The 27500-nt window shown below is 51.7% G+C and overlaps 1 protein-coding gene across 2 annotated transcripts in view; it reads left to right on the top strand.

Moving 5' to 3' along the window:
• The window catches only part of LOC135528182 (plexin-A1-like), a 299019-nt gene that overhangs the window by 135182 nt on the left and 136337 nt on the right, over nucleotides 1–27500 (top strand). For both annotated transcript variants that reach the window (XM_064957082.1, XM_064957081.1), the window contains exon 4: nucleotides 12982–13113. In XM_064957082.1, the coding sequence (XP_064813154.1) occupies nucleotides 12982–13113 (132 nt within the window). The remainder of the gene's footprint in view (nucleotides 1–12981; nucleotides 13114–27500) is intronic.

Below are 27500 nucleotides of genomic sequence, written 5' to 3'. Positions count from 1 at the left end.
GCATGTACAGTACACAGCGGTGCCACCTACCTACAGTAGCTAGCTGTGTTGACTCAGGGGCCCCATTGCTGTCCTCTCCACCCCTTCTCCCCTCTTACCTTAGAGTCTCCTGGTAGTTATTTTCCCTCCCCCAGGCTCTTCTCCCCCTCTCTCCCCCATCTACATGTGAGTCTCCTGTTAGCTCCACATGGCACCTCTCTGTAGAGAGTGTTTTTAGAAACACCTCTGCTCTGGGGCTAAAAAACAAAACAACACACGGCCTGCTTGTTATTCTCTACAGCAGTTAGCTAGTTGTTTTTATCCTCTAGTCAGACAGACACAGCTCTCTCTTTCTCTCTCTCCAGGTTAGTTTCCTTTCCTTCTATTCCGGTGTCATCCCTGCCTTCCTCACTGGGGCTTCTCAGCCATGGCTTTCTGCTCTCCAGTGTTGTTTACACAGTGTCTTGATGACAGTACACAGTTTATCCATCAAAGCTGACATCATTACCTTGTTGCCTACTCTTGATGAGGCAGGGGGAATGGGATCCATTTCAGGAGGACTGTGGTTTTAAGGGTGGTGTTTACTAGATGTTCTGCTTGTCCAGGAACACTTCAGTACCTCATAGTTTGCGTCTTATTGAAAAAGAAGATGTATAATGGCCGTACAAAGACAGATTGCTGTACAAAGGCTGATTATATCCTATTTCAGAGGAACATATTGTCCTCTGTGTTGCCTCGCTAGCGTTCAGAGAGCTGGGTAGAACCACGATATGCTCTGTCTTGCAGGGCTGACCTATATTCTCTATCGACGGCATCCTAGGCTAGTGTGTGAGGGTGTGGGGGGGGGATAAAGGTCTGACATTTATCTCCATAAAAAACGGATACAGTGTGTCTCATCTAGTTATCTTTGTATGACCCATATCTTAAATTATAAATGTACTGTATGCATTGGCAGATGTACTATATATAAAACATAGCCAAAGGCTCTCTCTATCTTGTGTCATTTCCCCCCTTGTATATTCTGAGTTCCATTAGTCTATTGTTCCTCCTGTTCCACTAAGAGACTGTTCTGTAGTGGCTCCTTGGTTCCACAGCACTGTTCTTGACAAATGGAGATGGCTTGGAAGTAGTTTCTCTGCTCACTGCAGGGCAAACCTTGCATTCTTTTCCCCTGGTTTAAACCGTACAGTGTGTTTCGCTTGACTGCCGGTGTGCGTCGGGTATGTCAAAGAAAGTAGAGAGGCAAGTTTAGGAAGGGGGAAATATAAATGGAATTCTTTGTAATGCTCTGAGGATCCGGTCGGCAGTGTAGACCCAGAGCCAAATCAGATACTGCAGGAGGAAGGGGGAGGCGAAATGCAGCGAGAGCAGATCACATTGAAAAGGCCCCTGCCCTCATCTAGGAGCTGTCATAATGAAACGCTTATGACTGGGGTTGTAAAAACAAGAGCTAGGCCGGAGTCTGGAGACCACTACACCAGAGGCCCTATGATTAGTCCCCCCCCTCACCGACTCTACTTATTTCCTCCAGCTCTGAGCCTGCCTGGTTTCCCCTTCACACCCGTCTAGACCAATGAGAATGGTCCTACCATATCCAGGCCTTGTCACCCTTGGCACAGCAATGCCCTCTGGGATAAAAGGGTCTGGTGAGGTGTTATAGCCCTGCTGTATGTATGCTAGTTCTGGGGTTTTGTCTTCTGTGCCTCTGCTCTAGATCCACATGAAAAAGAACACTTCTACATAGTTCCATCTGTCTGTGAGTGAATTACATGGACTTTATGAGGTGGAAAACATATCAGCGGTATGACAGAACGAATGGAGAGATGTGTTGGGGTACTCAGAGAGGGGAGAGGTCAGGTGATGCTGATGAGCTGGAGGATGGGACCGCTGGGTAAAGGGTGTCTGGTCTCAGCTGTCGCCGGGGTCGGTTTAATCAGAGAGCTGGCTCCTCTCCTCTGTCGGGCTGCTTCCTCATCAACGCCTCTTCTCTTTCTTCACCTGCTCTCTATTATCCTGTCCACGACAGGAAATCCCTTCTTAATGACGATACAACTCAACCAGATGTTGTATCAACACAAAACACCACCGCAGCTCATTTAGGCCTGATAATTGTATATTCAACAGCAACAGTATTCGGGTACCCTTCTTTGCTAGCACATAACCTACTTCTGGTTCTTCTAGCGTTGCTGTCAGGCTATGTCGAGACCTCAAACAATTAATCATCCTCTGAATCTCATTGTCACAAAACTGTGTCACCACACACACGTTCCAGAGCGTCTGTTGCCTGCCATGCCGCGGTCCTCCTGCGTCCCCCTTAGGGGACGGGCGCCTGGCACCGGCGGGCAGACATGGGCAGTGTTGAGGACTGACTGGTTGCGGTGGTTCTTGCCCCTTCCATCTCATTAATTAGCCAGTGATTGTGTTCAATCAGATGCAGATCTCCACTTCAATGGGCCCCATATCAAAGGCAGGAGTCTAGTGGGTAGCTGCTGCATTATGCACAGGGAGACCTAGTTATGTCAAGAGCGCCAGCGAGCGGAGCCATGGTTGTAGTGGCAGCGTGGGGAGATGGCAGCGGGGAAACTCTGAAAGATTAAAGAGGGTTTAGGCTGAGACATGCCAGCCAGTCCCCTGAGGACTAGGCTTCATGCACTTTTCCCGCTCCACTACAACAGATGCAGCCCTGATGAGGGGGGGGGGGCTTCAAACGCAGAGAGAGGGAGGGAGGGGTGGGTGGATTCATGCCTTTCTCTTTCTCTCATACAGAGACAGGAACCTTTCTTATTGTTAATGACAGACCCCAGCGGAGGCGTGCGTCAGGGGAGGTTGTCCTGTGACATGTTACCGTAGAGCTACAGTGTTCTGTCTGTCTGTCTGTCTGTCTGCCTGCCTGCCTACCTGCCTGCCTGCCTGCCTGTCTGTCTGTCTGCCTGTCTGTCTGTCTGTCTGTCTGTCTGTCTGTCTGTCTGTCTGTCTGTCTGCCTGCCTGCCTGCCTGCCTACCTGCCTGCCTGCCTGCCTGCCTGCCTGTCTGTCTGTCTGTCTGTCTGTCTGTCTGTCTGTCTGTCTGTCTGTCTTACCGTAGAGCTACAGTGTTCTGTCTGTCTGTCTGTCTGCCTACCTGCCTGCCTGCCTGCCTGCCTGCCTGCCTGTCTGTCTGTCTGTCTGTCTGTCTTACCGTAGAGCTACAGTGTTCTGTCTGTCTGTCTGCCTGCCTGTCTGTCTGACTGCCTGTCTGTCTGTCTGTCTGTATGTCTGTCTGTCTGTCTGCCTGCCTGTCTGCCTGTCTGTCTGCCTGTCTGCCTGTCTGTCTGCCTGTCGGTCTGTCTGACTGCCTGTCTGTCTGCCTGCCTGTCTGTCTGTCTGCCTGTCTGTCTGACTGCCTGTCTGTCTGACTGCCTGTCTGTCTGACTGCCTGTCTGTCTGTCTGACTGTCTGTTAGTCTGCCTGTCTGTCTGTCTGTCTGACTGCCTGTCTGTCTGTCTGTCTGTCTGTCTGTCTGTCTGTCTGTCTTACCGTAGAGCTACAGTGTTCTGTCTGTCTGACTGTCTGTCTGCATGTCTGTCTGTCTGTCTGTCTGCCTGTCTGTCTGTCTGTCTGTCTGTCTGTCTGTCTGACTGACTGCCTGCCTGCCTGTCTGACTGCCTGCCTGTCTGTCTGACTGCCTGCCTGTCTGTCTGACTGCCTGCCTGCCTGCCTGTCTGTCTGTCTGTCTGACTGCCTGCCTGCCTGTCTGTCTGTCTGACTGCCTGCCTGTCTGTCTGTCTGTCTGTCTGTCTGTCTGTCTGACTGCCTGTCTGTCTGTCTGACTGCCTGCCTGCCTGCCTGTCTGCCTGCCTGCCTGTCTGCCTGCCTGTCTGTCTGTCTGTCTGTATGTATGTATGTCTGTCTGTCTGTCTGTCTGTCTCTCTGTCTGTCTGTCTGTCTGTCTGACTGCCTGTCTGTCTGACTGCCTGCCTGTCTGCCTGTCTGTCTGACTGCCTGTCTGTCTGTCTGTCTGTCTGTCTGTCTGTCTGTCTGTCTGTCTCTCTGTCTGTCTGTCTGTCTGTCTGTCTGTCTGTCTGTCTGTCTGACTGCCTGTCTGTCTGTCTGTCTGACTGCCTGCCTGTCTGACTGCCTGCCTGCCTGGCCGTGTCCTGGGGCCTCGGTGTAACCAGTGGTGCAGTCAGTGAAAGATGGTTCATTTCACTGAGTAAACTGTCACGCTGATGTGTGTGATACTGGGTGTTTGTGTGTCGGTGCGTAGTGGTGGAACAGAGGAGGAGATGCAGACTGTGCAGTCAGCAGGTGTGTGTGATACTCTGGACGTCCTCCAGAAAGGAAGGGTCACACGCAGACTGAGACAGACAGTAGCACCAGGTGTCATCATTCTACACCATGTCTAACAGTGGGCTTGATCACTTTAATAACCATATATAATGTTTGATGGTTTTGGCTCATTGAATTTAACAGTTGTCTTAATAGTTTGACAAACATTGAGTAGACTTCGGGGGCGTTGAGCGGGAATTTTTAAGCGAGCTTTGTTGATGCTTTGCTAGGTATATTTAAATGATCACATTGATACCGTGTTTTTTTCTGTATGTGCAAAGATGAAAATAGTCAGAACAGGGCATAATATCAACAGCCTCGGTATGGATCCTCATCATCACCCCAGACCAACATGTTGATGGTGAGGCAGGAAGCGCAGGAGGGCAGCCCATAGCACAGCGCTGGGGGCATAATGACATTGGTTCCAGTCTCATCTGGGAAGTGCCCCTGTTTGATTTCATTAGCCAAATGTCTCACTGTGTTCACTCCAAGCCAGAGTAAATAGATTTACAACAACTGGGATGAAGGGTCACTGGCTACTGCTGTAGTGTCTGGCATGGACACAGGACAGGCAGGGAGGGGGGCATAGAGAGGGAGGGAGGGAGACTGCAGGGAGGGGGAGGGAGGGAGACTGTAGGGAGGGGGGACATAGGGAGGGAGGGAGGGAGACTGCGGGGAGGGAGGGAGACAGCAGGGAAGGGGGACTTAGGGAGGGAGGGAGGGAGGGAGACTGCGGGGAGGGAGGGAGACAGCAGGGAAGGGGGACTTAGGGAGGGAGGGAGGGAGGGGGGGCATAGAGAGGGAGGGAGACTGCAGGGAGGGGGAGGGAGGGAGGGAGACTGCAGGGAGGGGGGACATAGGGAGGGGAGGGAGGGAGACTGCGGGGAGGGAGGGAGGCTGCAGGGAGGGGGGACATAGGGAGGGAGGGAGGGAGACTGCGGGGAGGAGGGAGGGAGACTGCAGGGAGGGAGGGAGACAGCGGGGAAGGGGGACTTAGGGAGGGAGGGGGGGCATAGAGAGGGAGGGAGGGAGACTGCAGGGAGGGGGAGGGAGGGAGACTGTAGGGAGGGGGACATAGGGAGGGAGGGAGGGAGACTGCGGGGAGGGAGGGAAACAGCAGGGAAGGGGGACTTAGGGAGGGAGGGAGGGAGGCATAGAGAGGGAGGGAGGGAGACTGCAGGGAGGGGGAGGGAGGGAGACTGCAGGGAGGGGGACATAGGGAGGGAGACTGCAGGGAGGGGGGACATAGGGAGGGAGGGAGACTGCAGGGAGGGGGAGGGAGGGAGACTGCAGGGAGGGGGAGGGAGGGAGACAGCAGGGAAGGGGGACTTAGGGAGGGAGGGAGGCATAGAGAGGGAGGGAGGGAGACTGCAGGGAGGGGGAGGGAGGGAGACTGCAGGGAGGGGGACATAGGGAGGGAGGGAGACTGCAGGGAGGGGGAGGGAGGGAGACTGCAGGGAGGGGGAGGGAGGGAGACTGCAGGGAGGGGGGACATAGGGAGGGAGGGAGGGAGACTGCGGGGAGGGAGGGAGGCTGCAGGGAGGGAGGGAGACAGCAGGGAAGGGGGACTTAGGGAGGGAGGGAGGGAGGGAGGGAGGGGGCATAGAGAGGGAGGGAGGGAGACTGCAGGGAGGGGGGACATAGGGAGGGAGGGAGGGAGACTGCGGGGAGGGAGGGAGGCTGCAGGGAGGGGGGGACATAGGGAGGGAGGGAGGGAGGGAGACTGCGGGGAGGAGGGAGGGAGACTGCAGGGAGGGAGGGAGGGAGGGAGGGAGGGAGGGAGGGAGGCGACAGGGATGGATCTCATGACAAAACACCTGTCATTCACTTGTCTTAATCTCTGCAGGTATTTCCTGCCTGGTGTTGTGTTGCATGGCGACCACACCGCTGGCTTCCTGTATTCTGTACTGTCAGAATACCCCCTTCCTCCGCTCCGCTCACAGAGTCTAATCTAATAGAAGATGCCAGCAGTGGAATGAGCCTGCCCTTTGACTCTGGATAAAGATCCAATGCGGAGAAGGGACACTTGACTACTGCTTTGTTATAGCGTGTGCACGGTTGGATCCCTTCCTCCATCTCTCCCACTCCTCTAATTTGGATATGTCACAAGCTGACAGCCGAGATGATCTGGAGTTGCATTAGACAGGACCTTTGTCTGAGGCTGTGGTGGTGTTTGGTTGGCTTGTGAGCAGCCAAGGTGGACCTGCTGGTGAACTCACCCTGACCTTAATCCTGACTCATGTGGAGACCAGCAGCAGCCCCATAGTTTACAGCACACTATACAGTCAGCACAGCAGGGGGGGGGGGGGGGTCTTCATTCATGCTCCTCTCTGTTTTCATTTTATTATCTAATCCCTCACTTCCCCTCCACCTCCAATCAGCTACAGTTCACAGAGAGAGGAGGAAGAGGAGGAGGACAGGGAGGTGTAGCCTAACCCTCCCTCCCTCTCTCCATCTCGCCCGCCAGCCCTCCCTCCCTCCCTCCCACTCTCCTTCCCTCCCTCCCACTCTCCTTCCATCCCTCCCACTCTCCTTCCCTCCCGCCCGCCAGCCGGCACTCCCTCCCTCTCTCTCTCCCGCCCTCCCACTCTCCCTCCCACCCTCCCTCCCTACCACTCTCCTGATCCTCCCGCCCTGCCTCTCTCCCTCCCACCCTCCATCCCTCTCTCCCTCTCACCCTCCGTCCCTCCCACCCTCCCACTCTCCCTCCCACCCTCCCTCCCTCCCACTCTCCTGATCCTCCCTCTCTCCCGCCCTCCCACTCTCCCTCCATTCCCCTCTCTCTCTCTCCCCGCCCCTCCCACACTCCCTCCCTCCCTCTCTCTCTCCCGCCCTCCCACTCTCCCTCCCACCCCCACTCCCTACCACTCTCCTGATCCTCCCTCTCTCCCTCCCTCCCTCTCTCCCTCCGTCCCTCCCACCCTCCCTCCCTACCACTCTCCTGATCCTCCCGCCCTCCCTCTCTCCCACCCTCCATCCCTCCCTCCCTCTCTCTCTCCCGCCCTCCCACACTCCCTCCCTCCCTCCCTCCCTCTCTCTCTCCCGCCCTCCCACTCTCCCTCCCACCCTACCACTCTCCTGATCCTCCCTCTGTCCCTCCCACCCTCCGTCCCTCCCTCTCTCCCACTCTCCCTCTCTCCCTCCCACTCCAATAAAACAGATTGAGGAGGGTTGTACCTTAGGAACACCTGCCATGTATTACACAACTGTACTTCCAGTAGATGTGAGGGCTCAGCAGTGCAGACTGTTCCATGTTGACTTAATCCTGTATAGTCTGTTGTTCTCTGCTCTCTGGTAATTGTTTGTATTTGTATTTATTTAACCTTTATTTAACCTCTAGCGTCGAGCAATCCCGTATCCGGGAGCGTAATCATAGCCTCAAGCTCATTAGCATAACGCAACGTTAACTATTCATGAAAATTGCAAATGAAATGAAATAAATATATTGTCTCACAAGCTTATTAGCCTTTTGTTAACAACACTGTCATCTCAGATTTTCAAAATATGCTTTTCAACCATAGCTACACAAGCATTTGTGTAAGAGTATTGATAGCTAGCATAGCATTAAGCCTAGCATTCAGCAGGCAACATTTTCACAAAAACAAGAAAAGCATTCAAATAAAATAATTTACCTTTCAAGAACTTCGGATGTTTTCAATGAGGAGACTCTCAGTTAGATAGCAAATGTTCAGTTTTTCCAAAAAGATTATTTGTGTAGGAGAAATTGCTCCGTTTTGTTCATCACGTTTGGCTAAGAAAACCCCCGAAAATTCAGTCATTACAACGGCAAACTTTTTTCCAAATTAACTCCATAATATCGACAGAAACATGGCAAACGTTGTTTAGAATCAATCCTCAAGATGTTTTTCACATATCTATTCGATGATAAGTCATTCGTGGCAGTTGCCTTTCTCCTCTGAACGAAATGGAAAAGTGGACGCAGCTGGAGATTGCGCAATAATTCCGACGGAGGACACCAAGCGGACACCTGGTAAATGTAGTCTCTTATGGTCAATCTTCCAATGATATGCCTACAAATACGTCACAATGCTGCAGACACCTTGGGGAAACGACAGAAAGTGTAGGCTCATTCCTGGTGCATTCACAGCCATATAAGGAGACATTGGAATACAGCGCATTCAAAATCTGGGCCATTTCCTGTATGAAATTTCATCTTGGTTTCGCCTGTAGCATTAGATCTGTGGCACTCACAGACAATATCTTTGCAGTTTTGGAAACGTCAGAGTGTTTTCTTTCCAAAGCTGTCAATTATATCCATAGTCGATCATCTTTTCGTGACAAAATATCTTGTTTAAAACGGGAATGTTTTTTATCCAAAAATTAAAAGAGTGCCCCCTATATTGAAGAAGTTAACTAGGCGAGTCAGTAAAGCCCTGGTTCTGTGTGTGTGTGTGTGTGTGTGTGTGTGTGTGTGTGTGTGTGTGTGTGTGTGTGTGTGTGTGTGTGTGTGTGTGTGTGTGTGTGTGTGTGTGTGTGTGTCTCACCTCCAGGTGAAAAGGATGTCAGGTTGATCATCAGGCGTTGAAGTGGAGCGGTGGAGGTAGATGGTTGTGGCAGTAGAGAAGTGTAATGCTGTGACCTGTCCTTGTGATTGAGCAGCAGTAACATGGTATCTACTGTGAGTGGTATGTACTGTATGACAACAGCAATAAGTGTGGCTGCCGCATTTAAAGCCTCCAGCCCGGGGGGATTGAATTAGTTTTGTCTTGCTCACCCCCCCACTCCATATCTCTTGACATCTTTATGAGACGAGACCGACTTGAATGCAGTGAATTTATCCACTCTCCCTCTCGCAAAACTCCTGGCTCTTGTTCAAGAGGCTATTGTTTGAGTAATCTGTGGAGAGCTCCCCTCTCTCAGCACAGCCCTGGCTGTGTGTGTGTGTGTGTGTGTGTGTGTGTGTGTGTGTGTGTGTGTGTGTGTGTGTGTGTGTGTGTGTGTGTGTGTGTGTGTGTGTGTGTGTGTGTGTGTGTGTGTGTGTGTGTGTGTGTGTGTGTGTGTGTGTGTTTGTGTGTGTGTGTGTGTGCGTGCCTGTGTGTGTGTGCCTAGGAGACCTGCGCTCAGACCTCTTACAGGATACTGAACTGAGAGATACGTGTATCTTTGCGTTACAGTTGTATAGTAAATGTATGGAGGCAGGCCAGTTATTCCCATCATTGCACATGCATTATACTCAATTATGGCTTGGGCTAATTGTTAACCATAGGGGTCCCTCTTAAGTAAAAGTTGGGGGGGAGGGCGAGAAATTTCTGGGAAATTCCTTATGCTGGACGTAGAATATTCTACCTACCGACAGGGAGAGAGGTTAGTCTAGGGTAGTGCAGAGAGAGTACAGTATGAATCAGGGGAGAGGAAAGAGGTGCCTACAGCTTCCTGTTTGTTCCCTCTGCCGTAACCTTGCCTGCTGATTCCCATTCATTAAAGTTATAGGACACAGCATCAGTCCCCCCTCCGTCCCGCCCCTTCCCCTCCCTCTTTCTCTCCTGAAATGAATGTTCTGATCACATTTTGGCAGCCTCCCTGGAAGTGAGAGTGAGAGAAGAGAGAGAGAGAGAGAGAAGAGAGAGAGGAAGAGAATAGTAAAAAGAGAGAGAGATGAGAGAGGATGCAGTGTCCTTGGTATTATCAGCTTTGGCTCACTGGCTCTGTAATGAGACGTGTCCTGTAGGGAGAATCTTGATGGGAGGGAATAAGCCTCATGACCACGAATCCCAGGCCTGCTAGCCACTTCAACATCCCCCTCTCCCTTCCTACTCCAGAACATTCTACTGGATGACCCTTGACTGTGGAGCTCCTCTGGAGAATACAGCACTAGAGCAGGTGTTGGGGAGACTGGAGTTAAAGACCTTAAAGTTGCCTGCTGGTCTGGCTCTGTGTCCTCCTGAACCATTTCACCCAAATCACGTCAATGTGCTGTGTTCCAAGCTACAGGGCAGGGCACTTCCTAAAAGTAGCAGCAGCCTGACTGGTGTCAGAGGGCCTTTGGAGATGAGGCGTGTGCTCTCTCACCCTCCCTTCATCTCCTTTCCCTCATCTCCTTTCCCTCATCTCCTTTCCCCTCATCTCCTCCCCTCATCTCCTCCCCTCATCTCCTCCCCTCATCTCCTTTCCCCTCCTCCCCTCATCTCCTTCCCTTCATCTCCTTTCCCCTCCTCCCCTCATCTCCTTCCCTTCATCTCCTATCCCTCATCTCCTTTCCCCTCCTCCCCTCATCTCCTTTCCCTCATCTCCTTTCCCCTCCTCCCCTCATCTCCTTCCCTCATCTCCTTTCCCCTCATCTCCTTTCCCCTCCTCCCCTCATCTCCTCCCCTCATCTCCTTTCCCTCATCTCCCTTCCCCTCCTCCCCTCATCTCCTTCCCTCATCTCCTTTCCCCTCATCTCCTTTCCCCTCCTCCTCTCATCTCCTTTCCTATCCTCTTCTCTACTTCCCTCTCCTTTCTTCTCCATTACTCTCCTCTCTACTCATCGCCTCCTCTCCACCCCTCCCCTCCCCTCCTCTCTACTCATCCTCTCCACCCCTCCCCTCCACCCCTCCCCTACCCTCCTCTCCACCCCTCCCCTCCCCTCCTCTCTACTCATCCTCTCCACCCCCTCCCCCCTCCACCCCTCCCCTCCTCTCCACCCCTCCTCTCCACCCCTCCTCTCCTCTCCACCCCTCCCCTCCACCCCTCCCCTACCCTCCTCTCCACCCCTCCTCTCCACCCCTCCTCTCCTCTCCAGCCCTCTCTGAAAGAGGTGGTAGTATTGTGGTATGGTCAGGCCCAGTCAGGTGATATCCTCCCCAGTGCCCAGGCAGAGAGGGAGAGAGCTAGAGACAAGGCGGGCTATTAAACAGGCTTACCTGGCACGCGGCCTGGGTACATCATTAGAGCCTGAAATACGAGGGGACGGGGAGGTCACGCTCCCTGGACCTCACATCAATATACCCACTAAGGTAGAGGGGAGGGGGGGGCAGCTGTTGTTATTATCCAAGGACCATTTGTTTTAGTGAGTTAGCCCCCCCCACCTTAAAATAAAGGCACGTAGCTCCGCTGCAGTACGATAGCTAAATGCAGCAGGGTCTGCCCAGGGTCTAGCAGTCTGTGGTTATGTTATCAGGCAGGCAGAACTCCAGTGGGACAGAACACACTGTGGAGATCAGGCTGACTTCTGCACTGTAAGGACAAACACAGCAGCACATTCAGCCAGTAATCGCTGCCCCTGGCAACCAGTCAAAGGGCAACACAACTCTGATTGGTTATTATTATACCAAGACGTTCTACTGTACAGGGAGGCATTTCTGGAGGCAGAATAGCTGAATATGTATTAGACCCTTGTTGTGATCTTTTGAGTACTTGCTGAGTACCTGGTTTGATGCAGATCATTCTTATTGGGTATTCTGTTGGAAATCATCCCTGCATGCATCAGCCATTACAGTGTTCACATCATTCCTTTGGAATTACACCGTAACACGAGGAAGAGGAATTTCAACTTTCAGCTGTGTAGAAATTGAACAGTTAGTCAGTGACGATAGAGGAGTGTGTGTGTGTGTGTATGTGTGTGTGTGTGTGTGTGTGTGTGTGTGTGTGTGTGTGTGTGTGTGTGTGTGAGAGAGAGAGAGAGAGAGAGAGAACAAGAGAGAGTCAGAGTGATAGAGAGAGTGTGTGTGTGTGTGTGTGTGTGTGTGTGTGTGTGTGTGTGTGTGTGTGTGTGTGTGTGTGTGTGTGTGTGTGTGTGTGTGTGTGTGTGTGTGTGTGTGTGTGTGTGTGTTGAGGGAGAGAGAGAACGAGAGAGAGTCAGAGTGATAGAGAGTGTGTGTGAGAGAGATTGTCAGAGTGATAGAGAGAGAGCGTGTGTGAGTGAGAACGAGAGAGAACGAGAGACAGTCAGAGTGATAGAGAGAGTGTGTGTGAGAGAGAGAGAACGAGAGAGAGTCAGAGTGATAGAGAGAGAGTGTGTGTGAGAGAGATTGTCAGTGATAGAGAGAGAGCGTGTGTGAGTGAGAACGAGAGAGAACGAGAGAGTCAGAGTGATAGAGAGTGTGTGTGTGAGAGAGAGAGAACGAGACAGAGTCCGAGTGATAGAGAAAGAGTGTGTGTGAGAGAGAGAGAACGAGAGAGAGTCAGAGTGATAGAGAGAGAGTGTGTGTGAGAGAGAGAGTCAGAGTGATAGAGAGAGAGTGTGTGTGAGAGAGAGAGTCAGAGTGATATAGAGAGTGTGTGTGAGAGAGAGAGTCAGCGTGATAGAGAGAGAGTGTGTGAGAGAGAGAGTGTGTGTGAGAGTGTTGTTTATTTTGGGGAGAGTGCAGCAGCAGCAGCATTGTGTAAAGTTGTGTAGTGATTGATGGTTGTGGAGCAGAAATAGACAGTCAGATTTACAGCGGCCGTTGGTTTCCTTTATGTTGTGGTTGGGATGCGCCACAGAGCTCTATCATTCTGTCACTGACATTACACACAATCCACTTTTATTTGGCCGTGTAAAGTCTCACATTACAGAGACCTGCCGTATTTCACTTCTGACCTGGCTGAACCTTCCTGAGAACATACCAGAGTCTGGGCTGTGTTGCACTGTACTGGTGACTGTCCTGTCCTCTGACTGTAATGCTGATTGCGATTGTGTGTTATCCTGCCTGTGAGTGTACTGTGAGTGTACTGTGAGTGTGATGACGTCTCTGTCCTGTCCTGTGTGTTTCAGATCCTGGTGAATTCTATCAACCATCCTGCCATGCTGTATGAGAATGGGGTGGTGAGCGAAGGGAGTCCCATCCACAGAGATCTGCTCTTCAGCCCAGACTACCAGCACATCTATGCCCTCACAGACAAACAGGTAAACGCTTCACACACGCTATAATATGAATATTACATCGTTTTTAAACAATCATACACTCTCACGGCACCAAGCCCTCCTATTTATGCACGACCCAAACCTAGTTGTTGTGTGTTTCCTCTGTGTTTTTCTGCCGCTCCAGCACTCTATGTGATTGGTTGTGTTTGATTTCCAGTATACTGAGCTCCACCCCCCTGCGCAGTACCCTCTACCCGCACACACGTTCCTCCCCCTGCCCAGCACCCTCTACCCACACACACGTTCCTCCCCAGTTAGCACCCTCTACCCACACACATGTTCCTCCCCCAGTCAGCACCCTCTACCCACACACATGTTCCTCCCCAGTTAGCACCCTCTACCCACACACATGTTCCTCCCCAGTCAGCACCCTCTACCCACACACATGTTCCTCCCACAGTCAGCACCCCCTACCCACACACATGTTCCTCCCCAGTTAGCACCCTCTACCCACACACATGTTCCTCCCCAGTTAGCACCCTCTACCCACACACACGTTCCTCCCCAAGTCAGCACCCTCTACCTACACACATGTTCCTCCCCAGTTAGCACCCTCTACCCACACACACGTTCCTCCCCAAGTCAGCACCCTCTACCCACACACATGTTCCTCCCCCAGTTAGCACCCTCTACCCACACACACGTTCCTCCCACAGTCAGCACCTTCTACCCACACACACGTTCCTCCCCAAGTCAGCACCCTCTACCCACACACATGTTCCTCCCCAAGTCAGCACCCTCTACCCACACACACGTTCCTCCCACAGTCAGCACCCTCTACCCACACACATGTTCCTCCCCAAGTCAGCACCCTCTACCCACACACATGTTCCTCCCCCAGTTAGCACCCTCTACCCACACACATGTTCCTCCCCCAGTTAGCACCCTCTACCCACACACACGTTCCTCCCCCAGTTAGCACCCTCTACCCACACACACGTTCCTCCCACAGTCAGCACCCTCTACCCACACACACGTTCCTCCCCAAGTCAGCACCCTCTACCCACACACACGTTCCTCCCCAAGTCAGCACCCTCTACCCACACACACGTTCCTCCCACAGTCAGCACCCTCTACCCACACACATGTTCCTCCCCAAGTCAGCACCCTCTACCCACACACATGTTCCTCCCCCAGTTAGCACCCTCTACCCACACACACGTTCCTCCCCAGTTAGCACCCTCTACCCACACACACGTTCCTCCCACAGTCAGCACCCTCTACCCACACACACGTTCCTCCCCAAGTCAGCACCCTCTACCCACACACATGTTCCTCCCCAAGTCAGCACCCTCTACCCACACACACGTTCCTCCCACAGTCAGCACCCTCTACCCACACACATGTTCCTCCCCAGTCAGCACCCTCTACCCACACACATGTTCCTCCCCCAGTTAGCACCCTCTACCCACACACACGTTCCTCCCCAGTTAGCACCCTCTACCCACACACACGTTCCTCCCACAGTCAGCACCCTCTACCCACACACACGTTCCTCCCCAAGTCAGCACCCTCTACCTACACACATGTTCCTCCCCAGTCAGCACCCTCTACCCACACACACGTTCCTCCCCAGTTAGCACCCTCTACCCACACACATGTTCCTCCCCAAGTCAGCACCCTCTACCCACACACATGTTCCTCCCCAAGTCAGCACCCTCTACCCACACACATGTTCCTCCCCCAGTTAGCACCCTCTACCCACACACATGTTCCTCCCCAGTTAGCACCCTCTACCCACACACACGTTCCTCCCACAGTCAGCACCCTCTACCCACACACACGTTCCTCCCCAAGTCAGCACCCTCTACCTACACACATGTTCCTCCCCAGTCAGCACCCTCTACCCACACACACGTTCCTCCCCAGTTAGCACCCTCTACCCACACACATGTTCCTCCCCAAGTCAGCACCCTCTACCCACACACATGTTCCTCCCCAAGTCAGCACCCTCTACCCACACACATGTTCCTCCCCAGTTAGCACCCTCTACCCACACACATGTTCCTCCCCAGTTAGCACCCTCTACCCACACACATGTTCCTCCCCAGTCAGCACCCTCTACCCACACACATGTTCCTCCCCAGTCAGCACCCTCTACCCACACACGCGTTCTTCCCCCAGTTAGCACCCTCTACCCACACACACGTTCCTCCCCAAGTCAGCACCCTCTACCCACACACATGTTCCTCCCCAGTTAGCACCCTCTACCCACACACATGTTCCTCCCCAGTTAGCACCCTCTACCCACACACATGTTCCTCCCCAGTTAGCACCCTCTACCCACACACACGTTCCTCCCCAAGTCAGCACCCTCTACCCACACACACGTTCCTCCCCAGTTAGCACCCTCTACCCACACACATGTTCCTCCCCAGTTAGCACCCTCTACCCACACACATGTTCCTCCCCAGTTAGCACCCTCTACCCACACACATGTTCCTCCCCAGTTAGCACCCTCTACCCACACACACGTTCCTCCCCCTGCCCAGCACCCTCTACCCACACACATGTTCCTCCCCCAGTTAGCACCCTCTACCCACACACATGTTCCTCCCCCAGTCAGCACCCTCTACCCACACACACGTTCCTCCCCAGTTAGCACCCTCTACCCACACACACGTTCCTCCCCCTGCCCAGCACCCTCTACCCACACACATGTTCCTCCCCCAGTTAGCACCCTCTACCCACACACATGTTCCTCCCCCAGTCAGCACCCTCTACCCACACACACGTTCCTCCCCAGTTAGCACCCTCTACCCACACACACGTTCCTCCCCAGTTAGCACCCTCTACCCACACACATGTTCCTCCCCAGTTAGCACCCTCTACCCACACACACGTTCCTCCCACAGTCAGCACCCTCTACCCACACACATGTTCCTCCCCAGCCAGCACCCTCTACCCACACACATGTTCCTCCCCAGTTAGCACCCTCTACCCACACACATGTTCCTCCCCAGCCAGCACCCTCTACCCACACACATGTTCCTCCCCAGTTAGCACCCTCTACCCACACACATGTTCCTCCCCAGCCAGCACCCTCTACCCACACACATGTTCCTCCCCAGTTAGCACCCTCTACCCACACACATGTTCCTCCCCAGTTAGCACCCTCTACCCACACACATGTTCCTCCCCAGCCAGCACCCTCTACCCACACACACGTTCCTCCCCCAGTTAGCACCCTCTACCCACACACATGTTCCTCCCCAGTTAGCACCCTCTACCCACACACATGTTCCTCCCCAGCCAGCACCCTCTACCCACACACACGTTCCTCCCCCAGTTAGCACCCTCTACCCACACACATGTTCCTCCCCAGTTAGCACCCTCTACGCACACACATGTTCCTCCCCAGTCAGCACCCTCTACCCACACACACGTTCCTCCCCAGTTAGCACCCTCTACCCACACACATGTTCCTCCCCAGTCAGCACCCTCTACCCACACACACGTTCCTCCCCAGTTAGCACCCTCTACCCACACACATGTTCCTCCCCAGTTAGCACCCTCTACCCACACACATGTTCCTCCCCAGCCAGCACCCTCTACCCACACACACGTTCCTCCCCAGTTAGCACCCTCTACCCACACACACGTTCCTCCCCAGTTAGCACCCTCTACCCACACACATGTTCCTCCCCAGTTAGCACCCTCTACCCACACACACGTTCCTCCCCCTGCCCAGCACCCTCTACCCACACACATGTTCCTCCCCAGTTTGCACCCTCTACCCACACACATGTTCCTCCCCCAGTTAGTACCCTCTACCCACACACACGTTCCTCCCCCAGTCAGCACCCTCTACCCACACACACGTTCCTCCCCAGTTAGCACCCTCTACCCACACACATGTTCCTCCCCCAGTTAGCACCCTCTACCCACACACATGTTCCTCCCCCAGTTAGCACCCTCTACCCACACACATGTTCCTCCCCCAGTTAGCACCCTCTACCCACACACACGTTCCTCCCCCAGTCAGCACCCTCTACCCACACACACGTTCCTCCCCAGTTAGCACCCTCCACCCACACACACGTTCCTCCCCAGTTAGCACCCTCTACCCACACACATGTTCCTCCCCCAGTTAGCACCCTCTACCCACACACATGTTCCTCCCCCAGTTAGCACCCTCTACCCACACACACGTTCCTCCCCCAGTCAGCACCCTCTACCCACACACACGTTCCTCCCCAGTTAGCACCCTCTACCCACACACATGTTCCTCCCCCAGTTAGCACCCTCTACCCACACACATGTTCCTCCCCCAGTTAGTTCCCTCTACCCACACACATGTTCCTCCCCCAGTTAGCACCCTCTACCCACACACACGTTCCTCCCCCAGTCAGCACCCTCTACCCACACACACGTTCCTCCCCAGTTAGCACCCTCTACCCACACACATGTTCCTCCCCCAGTTAGCACCCTCTACCCACACACATGTTCCTCCCCCAGTTAGCACCCTCTACCCACACACATGTTCCTCCCCAGTTAGCACCCTCTACCCACACACATGTTCCTCCCCCAGTTAGCACCCTCTACCCACACACGCGTTCTTCCCCCAGTTAGCACCCTCTACCCACACACACGTTCCTCCCCCAGTTAGCACCCTCTACCCACACACATGTTCCTCCCCCAGTTAGCACCCTCTACCCACACACATGTTCCTCCCCCAGTTCGCACCCTCTACCCACACACGCGTTCCTCCCCCAGTTAGCACCCTCTACCCACACACACGTTCCTCCCCAAGTCAGCACCCTTGATCACAGGCAACAGAACAGGAGAGGGGGTCTCTCTGATCCCCCTTTGATGGAATAAATCCCTTTTTTTTAGCACTGCCAAAGCTCCAACGGAAAGGGAATTCTCCCCTCTTCCTTTCCTCCTCGACTCCAGTTATTTGTACCCTTCTCCTTTTCTCCCTGCTCTCTCTTTTCTTTCATGTGGTTTCTCCCCTAAGCTCAAATTGAAGGTCCTCGTCTCACGCATTAAAGAGGTTTCCTCCATCATTACTGGAAGACCCCCCCCCTCTATCTCAGCCTCTCTCTCTATCAGAATGGTTAGCAGGGTGATGTGAGATAAGAAGGCCACCAGGCTTACTGCTAAGGATTCATCTCTGAGGTTTCAATTGAAACGGCTTCTTTAAAATGCCCCTCTCTCTCCTCTGGATTGTTATTTAACACCCCATGGCCTCCTTCCCCTCCCTTCAGTCCCACCCACCCTCTCCTCAGTCCCACCCACCCTCTCCTCAGTCCCACCCACCCTCTCCTCAGTCCCACCCACCCTCTCCTCAGCCCTACTCACCCTCTCCTCAGTCCCACCCACCCTCTCCTCAGTCCCACCCACCCTCCCTTCAGTCCCACCCACCCTCTCCTCAGTCCCACCCACCCTCTCCTCAGTCCCACCCACCCTCTCCTCAGTCCCACCCACCCTCCCTTCAGTCCCACCCACCCTCCCTTCAGTCCCACCCACCCTCTCCTCAGTCCCACCCACCCTCTCCTCAGTCCCACCCACCCTCCCTTCAGTCCCACCCACCCTCCCTTCAGTCCCACCCACCCTCTCCTCAGTCCCACCCACCCTCTCCTCAGGCCCACCCACCCTCTCCTCAGTCCCACCCACCCTCCCTTCAGCCCCCCCACCCTCTCCTCAGCCCAACCCACCCTCTCCTCAGTCCCACCCACCCTCTCCTCAGTCCCACCCACCCTCCCTTCCACTATGGTGTGATGGCTCTAGGACAGACACCATAAGATTTGTAAGTCGCTCTGGATAAGAGCGTCTGCTAAATGACTTAAATGTATGTAATGATAAGAACCACCATAGTGTGCTAGCTCTAGGACAGACACCATAAGAACCACCATGGTGTGATGGCTCTAGGACAGACACCATAATGACCACTATGGTGTGATGGCTCATGGACAGACACCATAAGAACCACCATGGTGTGATGGCTCTAGGACAGACACCATAAGAACCACCATGGCGTGATGGCTCTAGGACAGACACCATAATGACCACTATGGTGTGATGGCTCTAGGACAGACACCATAAGAACCACCATGGTGTAATGGCTCATGGACGGACACCATAAGAACCACCATGGTGTGATGGCTCTAGGACAGACACCATAAGAACCACCATGGTGTGATGGCTCTAGGACAGACACCATAATGACCACTATGGTGTGATGGCTCTAGGACAGACACCATAAGAACCACCATGGTGTGATGGCTCTAGGACAGACACCAGACACATAAATACCTCCCACACACACTCCATAGTTTGACTATGGCGCCGGATGAAATGGCAGCAGTTTTACCGGCGCCCAACCAATTGTGCTATTATGTGGGTTTTTTCGCGTTATTTGTTTTAAATATTTTGTACATAATGTCTCTGCAACCGTATCTTACGGCAGAAAAGAGCTTCTAGATATCAGGACAGCGATCACTCACCTCGGATTAGACAAAGAGCTTCTGGATATCAGGACAGCGATCACTCACCTCGGATTAGACTAAGAGCGGCTGGATATCAGGACAGCGATCACTCACCTCGGATTAGACTAAGAGCTGCTGGATATCAGGACAGCGATCACTCACCTCGGATTAGGCAAAGAGCTGCTGGATATCAGGACAGCGATCACTCACCTCGGATTAGGCAAAGAGCTGCTGGATATCAGGACAGCGATCACTCACCTCGGATTAGGCAAAGAGCTGCTGGATATCAGGACAGCGATCACTCACCTCGGATTAGACTAAGAGCTGCTGGATATCAGGACAGCGATCACTCACCTCGGATTACACAAAGAGCTGCTGGATATCAGGACAGCGATCACTCACCTCGGATTAGACTAAGAGTTTCTAGATATCAGGACAGCAATCACTCACCTCGGATTAGGCAAAGAGCTGCTGGATATCAGGACAGCGATCACTCACCTCGGATTAGGCAAAGAGCTGCTGGATATCAGGAAAGCGATCACTCACCTCGGATTAGACTAAGAGCTTCTGGATATCAGGACAGCGATCACTCACCTCGGATTAGACTAAGAGCTTCTAGATATCAGGACAGCGATCACTCACCTCGGATTAGACTAAGAGCTGCTGGATATCAGGACAGCGTTCACTCACCTCGGATTAGGCAAAGAGCTGCTGGATATCAGGACAGCGATCACTCACCTCGGATTAGACTAAGAGCGGCTGGATATCAGGACAGCGATCACTCACCTCGGATTAGGCAAAGAGCTTCTGGATATCGGGACAGCGATCACTCACCTCGGATTAGACAAAGAGTTTCTAGATATCAGGACAGCGATCACTCACCTCGGATTAGACAAAGAGTTTCTGGATATCAGGGCAGCGATCACTCACCTCGGATTAGACTAAGAGCTGCTGGATATCGGGACAGCGATCACTCACCTCGGATTAGACAAAGAGTTTCTAGATATCAGGACAGCGATCACTCACCTCGGATTAGACAAAGAGTTTCTGGATATCAGGACAGCGATCACTCACCTCGGATTAGGCAAAGAGCTTCTGGATATCGGGACAGCGATCACTCACCTCGGATTAGACAAAGAGTTTCTAGATATCAGGACAGCGATCACTCACCTCGGATTAGACAAAGAGTTTCTGGATATCAGGACAGCGATCACTCACCTCGGATTAGGCAAAGAGCTTCTGGATATCGGGACAGCGATCACTCACCTCGGATTAGACAAAGAGTTTCTAGATATCAGGACAGCGATCACTCACCTAGGATTAGACAAAGAGTTTCTGGATATCAGGGCAGCGATCACTCACCTCGGATTAGACTAAGAGCTGCTGGATATCAGGACAGCGATCACTCACCTCGGATTAGACTAAGAGCTGCTGGATATCAGGACAGCGATCACTCACCTCGGATGAGACTAAGGGTTCCTGGATATCAGGACAGCGATCACTCACCTCGGATTAGGCAAAGAGTTTCTAGATATCAGGACAGCGATCACTCACCTCGGATTAGGCAAACAGTTTCTAGATATCAGGACAGCGATCACTCACCTCGGATTAGACAAAGAGTTTCTGGATATCAGGACAGTGATCACTCATCTCGGATTAGACGAAGAGCTTCTGGATATGAGGACAGTGATCACTCATCTCGGATTAGACGAAGAGCTTCTGGATATGAGGACAGTGATCACTCACCTCGGATTAGACAAAGAGCTTCTGGATATGAGGACAGTGATCACTCACCTCAGATTAGACAAAGAGTTTCTGGATATGAGGACAGCGATCACTCACCTCGGATTAGACGAAGAGCTTCTGGATATGAGGACAGTGATCACTCACCTCGGATTAGACGAAGAGCTTCTGGATATGAGGACAGTGATCACTCACCTCGGATTAGACGAAGAGCTTCTGGATATGAGGACAGTGATCACTCATCTCGGATTAGACAAAGAGTTTCTGGATATCAGGGCAGCGATCACTCACCTCGGATTAGACGAAGAGCTTCTGGATATGAGGACAGCGATCACTCACCTCGGATTAGGCAAAGAGTTTCTAGATATCAGGGCAGCGATCACTCACCTCGGATTAGACACATATTTTTTCTACAACAAGGACGACGCACAAGACATTCTCCAAACACCCCACAGGGGCAACATCCCCGTTATTTGCAAGAGGAAGCGACGCAGGTACAGAGGACAAAGAACCGGATGCCTGGTCAGGACCCTGAGAAGGCGACTAGGAAAGCTGCCGTTACCGTCAATACTACTTGCCAACGTGCAGACATTGGACCAAAAATTAGACACGGTAAGATCACAAATATCCTACCAACAGGACATCAAAAACTGTAATATCCTATGTTTCACGGAATCGTGGCTGAATGATGACATGGATATTCAGCTAGCGGGATATATACGCTGCACTGGCAAGATAGAACAGCACACTCCGGTAAGACGAGGGGGGGGGTCTGTGCATATTTGTAAACAACAGCTGGTGCACGAAATCTAAGGAGTTTTGCTCGCCTGAAGTAGAGTATATTGTGATTAATTGCAGGCCACACTACTTGCCTGGAGAGTTCTCAGCTATACTTTTCGTGGCTGTATATTTACCACCACAGAAAGATGCTTGCACTAAGACCGCAGTCAGTCAACTGTATAAGGAATTAAGCAGACAGGAAACCCAGAGGCGGCGCTCCTAGTGGCCGGAGACTTTAATGCAGGGAAACTTAAATCAGTTCTACCAAGTCTCTATCAACATGTTAAATGTGCAACCAGAGGGAAAACAATTCTAGATCACCTGTACTCCACACACAGAGATGCGTACTAAGCTCTCCCTCGCCCTCCATTTGGTAAATCCCACCACAACTCTGTCCTCCTGATTCCTGCTTACAAGCTAAAATTATAGCAGGAAGCACCAGTGACTCGGTCTATAAAAAAATGGTCAGATTTTTTTTAACCTTTATTTTACTAGGCAAGTCAGTTAGGAACAAATTCTTATTTTCAATGACGGCCTAGGAACAGTGGGTTAACTGCCTGTTCAGGGGCTGAACAACAGATTTTGTACCTTGTCAGCTCGGGGATTTGAACTTGCAACCTTTCGGTTACTAGTCCAATGCTCTAACCACTAGGCTACACTGCCGCCCCAGATGAAGCAGATGCTAAACTACAGGACTGTTTTGCTATCACAGACTGGAACATGTTCCGGGATTCTTTCGATGGCATTGAGGAGTACACCACATCAGTCACTGGCTTTATCAAATCAAATCAAATTTATTTATATAGCCCTTCGTACATCAGCTGATATCTCAAACTGCTGAAACCCAGCCTAAAACCCCAAACAGCAAGCAATAAAGGTGTAGAAGCAAGGTGGCTAGGAAAAACTCCCTAGAAAGGCCAAAACCTAGGAAGAAACCTAGAGAGGAACCAGGCTATGTGGGGTGGCCAGTCCTCTTCTGGCTGTGCCGGGTGGAGATTATAACAGAACATGGCAAAGATGTTCAAATGTTCATAAATTACCAGCATGGTCAAATAATAATAATCACATGCAGAACAGTTGAAACTGGAGGTGAACTGGGGACAGCAAGGAGTCATTATGACAGGTAGTCCTGAGGCATGGTCCTAGGGCACAGGTCCTCCGAGAGAGAGAAAGAAAGAGATAATTAGAGAGAGGATAGGACACCGGATAGGACAGGAGAAGTACTCCAGATATAACAAACTGAGCCTAGCCCCCCCAACACATAAACGACTGCAGCATAAATACTGGAGGCTGAGACAGGAGGGGTCAGGAGAAACTGTGGCCCCATCCGATAACACCCCCGGACAGGGCCAAACAGGAATTTCTGCATCAATATGTGCATCGAGGACATCGTCCCCACAGTGACTGTACGTACATACCCCAACCGGAAGCCATGGATTTACAGGCAACATTCGCACTGAGCTAAAGGGTAGAGCTGCCACTTTCAAGGTGCGGGACTCTAACCCGGAAGCTTACAAGAAATCCTGCTATGCCCTGCGATGAACCATCAAACAGGAAAAGCGTCAATACAGGGCTAAGATTGAATCATACTACACCAGCTCCGATGCTCATCTTATGTGTCAGGGCTTTTAGTTTGCAGACTACAAAGGGAAGCGCAGCCGTGAGCTGCCCAGTGACACGAGCCTACCAGATGAGCTAAATCACTTCTATGCTCGCTTCAAGGCAAGCAACACTGAGGCATGCATGAGAGCATCAGCTGTTCCGGACGACTGTGTGATCACGCTCTCCGTAGCCGACATGAGTAAGACCTTTAAACAGGTCAACATACACAAGACTGCGGGGACAGACGGATTACCAACTGGCAGGTGTACTGACATGTGCAGACCAACTGGCAGGTGTCTTCACTGACATTTTCAACATGTCCCTGATTGAGTCTGTAATACTAACATGTTTCAAGCAGACCACCATAGTCCCTGTGCCCAAGAACACTAAGGTAACCTGCCTAAATGACACCAGACCTGTAGCACTCACGTCCGTAGCCATGATGTGCTTTGAAAGGTTGGTAATGGCTCACATCAACACCATTATCCCAGAAACCCTAGACCCACTATAATTTGCATACCGCCCAAACAGATCCACAGATGATGCAATCTCAATTGCACTCTACACTGCCCTTTCCCACCTGGACAAAAGGAACACTTATGTGAGAATGCTATTCATTGACTACAGCTCAGCGTTCAACACCATAGTACCCTCAAAGCTCATCACTAAGCTATGGATCCTGGGACTAAACACCTCCCACTGCAACTAGATCCTGGACCTCCTGACGGGCTGCCCCCAGGTGGTGAGGGTAGGTAACAACACATCTGCCACGCTGATCCTCAACACTGGAGCTCCACAGGGGTGCGTGCTCAGTCCCCTCCTGTACTCCCTGTTCACCCATGACTGCATGGCCAGGCACGACTCCAGCACCATCGTTAAGTTTGCAGATGATACAACAGTGGTAGGCCTGATCACCAACAACAACGAGACAGCCTATAGGGAGGAGGTCAGAGATCTGGCCGGGTGATGCCAGAATAACAATATATCCCACAACGTAACCAAGACTAAGGAGATGATTGTGGACTACAACAAAAGGAGGACGTAGCACACCCCCATTCTCATCAACGGGGCTGTAGTGGAGCAGGTTGAGAGCTTCAAGTTCCTTGGTGTCCACATCAACAACAAACTAGAATGGTCCAAACACACCAAGACAGTTGTGAAGAGGGCACGACAAAGCCTATTCCCCCTCAGGAGACTGAAAAGATTTGGCATGGGTCCTCAGATCCTCAAAAGGTTCTACAGCTGCAACATCGAGAGCATCCTGACTAGTTGCATCACTGCCTGGTACGGCAATTGCTCGGCCTCTGACCGCAAGGCACTACAGAGGGTAGTGCGTATGGCCCCGTGCATCACTGGGGCTAAGCTGCCTGCTATCCAGGACCTCTATACCAGGCGGTGTCAGAGGAAGGCCCTAAAAATTGTCAAAGACCCCAGCCACCTCAGTCATAGACTGTTCCCTCTGCTACCACATGGCAAGCTGTACCGGAGTGCCAAGTCTAGGACAAAAAGGCTGAACAGTGATCAAAACAGGTAATCAAATGGCTACCCGGACTATTTGCATTGTGTCCCCCCACCCTCCGTCAACCCCTCTGTTTACGCTGCTGCTACTCTCTGTTTATCATATATACATTCATGTACATACTACCTCAATTGGGCCGACCAACCAGTGCTCCCACACATTGGTTAACCGGGCGATCTGCATTGTGTCCCACCCACCATCCGCCAACCCCTCTTTTACGCTACTGCTACTCTCTGTTCATCATATATGCATAGTCACTTTATCCATATCTACATGTACATACTACCTCAATCAGCCCGACTCACCGGTGTCTGTAAGTAGCCTCGCCACTTTTATAGCCTCACTACTCTATATAGCCTGTCTTTATACTGTTGTTTTACCTACCTGTTCACCTAATACCTTTTATAGCACTATTGGTTAGAGCCTGTAAGTAAGCATTTCACTGTAAGGTCTACACCTGTTCTATTCAGTGCACGTGACAAATAAACTCTGATTTGATTTGATTTGACTCTCCGCAATTTCTCAGCGATTAGAGATAATCGGCATCCATGTGCCTAAATCTTTAAAGGAAAGATGGGCTGTAATTGATACAAATGGATTTCATTTGAGTGGCCCTGACATAGGAAATGGCTGAGTTCACTACATGGCCAAGTTCAAGCAGAGATGTTGAACATGATATCTCTCTCTTGTCACCACTCTCTACCACAGCAAGAGCTGTAGCCAGCACTCAACACACCCAATACATGGGATGGTTCTTTTACAACCTCCTTAATAGTATCCAACATTCAACACTTTTTCTCAACCAAATATACATACATGTAACTGAGTGAATGAGGGATACAAAGTACATTGAAAGTAGGTGCTTCCACACAGGTGTGGTTCCTGAATAATGAAGCAATTAACATCCCATCATGCTTAGGGTCATGTATAAAAATGCCCAGTTGCCCATTATTTTGCCTACCATGGCTAGAAGAAGAAATCTCAGTGACTTTGAAAGAGGGGTCTCAAAGGAGCATAGGGGGTTTAAAGGGTGTGTGTGTGTTGTCTCACCAGATGTCAACCCAATTGAACACTTATTGGAGACAGCATTTTCCACTACCATCAACAAAACACCAAATGATGGAATTTCTGGTGTAAGAATGGTGTAGCATCCCTCCAATAGAGTTCCAGACTCTTGTACACTGGTTCCAGACACTATGCCAAGGTGCATTGAAGCTGTTCTGGTGGAAGAATGGTGTAGCATCCCTCCAATAGAGTTCCAGACTCTTGTACACTGGTTCCAGACACTATGCCAAGGTGCATTGAAGCTGTTCTGGTGGAAGAATGGTGTAGCATCCCTCCAATAGAGTTCCAGACTCTTGTACACTGGTTCCAGACACTATGCCAAGGTGCATTGAAGCTGTTCTGGTGGAAGAATGGTGTAGCATTCCTCCAATAGAGTTCCAGACTCTGGTACACTGGTTCCAGACACTATGCCAAAGTGCATTGAAGCTGTTCTGGGGGCTTGTGGTGGCCCAACACCCTTAAAGGTCCAATGCAGACATTTTTATTTCAAAATTATATCATTTCTGGGTAACAATTGAGTACCTTACTCTGATTGTCAAAGAGAAACAAAAATAGCTTTTTAGTAAGGTGTAATTTCTCAAGCAATAAATTTGACAGGATTATCTGGGAGTGGTCTGAGTGGGGTGGTAAAAACTGAAAATTAGCTGTTATTGGCAGAGAGGTTTGGAACTCTCTTTCTTATTGGTCTAGAACAGGGCTCTCCAACCATGTTCTAGGAGAGCGACCGTCCTGCAGGTTTTCTGTCCAACCCCAGTTGTAACTAACCTGGCTCTAATTATTAGAATCAGGTGCTGTAGATTAGGCTCGGAGTGAAAACCTACAGGGCGGTAGCTCTCCAGGAACAGATAGAGAGCCCTGGTCTAGAAAGGAATTTACCACATGGTGATGTCACTGCACTTACGTTGCATCTCTGCTGTGGGGGTTAGGTCGTGTCTTTCCCTGGGTAGCAGCAGTAGTTATGCCCAGTGTGGTTTTGCAGGAGCCTAGGAGAGGGAGGGGACCTCTGAGCCTAGTAGCTCTGCTGGAGCAGAGGACCATCAGCACGCTGACTCCACTTAGTTACTGTATATAGTCCCCACTCTCCCTTCCTTTCATACTGCAGCTAGCCCCTGCCCCAGAGGAACCCACCTTGTCCTCTACACCTCCCCCAACTCCCAGCAGTGTACATACTGTACACTCACATTCTCTCACTATATCTGCTACAGTGGTGCTAGAAGAAATCTCATTGG

This window comes from Oncorhynchus masou, chromosome 33, assembly GCF_036934945.1.
Source record: "Oncorhynchus masou masou isolate Uvic2021 chromosome 33, UVic_Omas_1.1, whole genome shotgun sequence".
NCBI lineage: Eukaryota > Metazoa > Chordata > Actinopteri > Salmoniformes > Salmonidae > Oncorhynchus > Oncorhynchus masou.
This window is presented reverse-complemented; position numbering and strand designations above follow the sequence as displayed.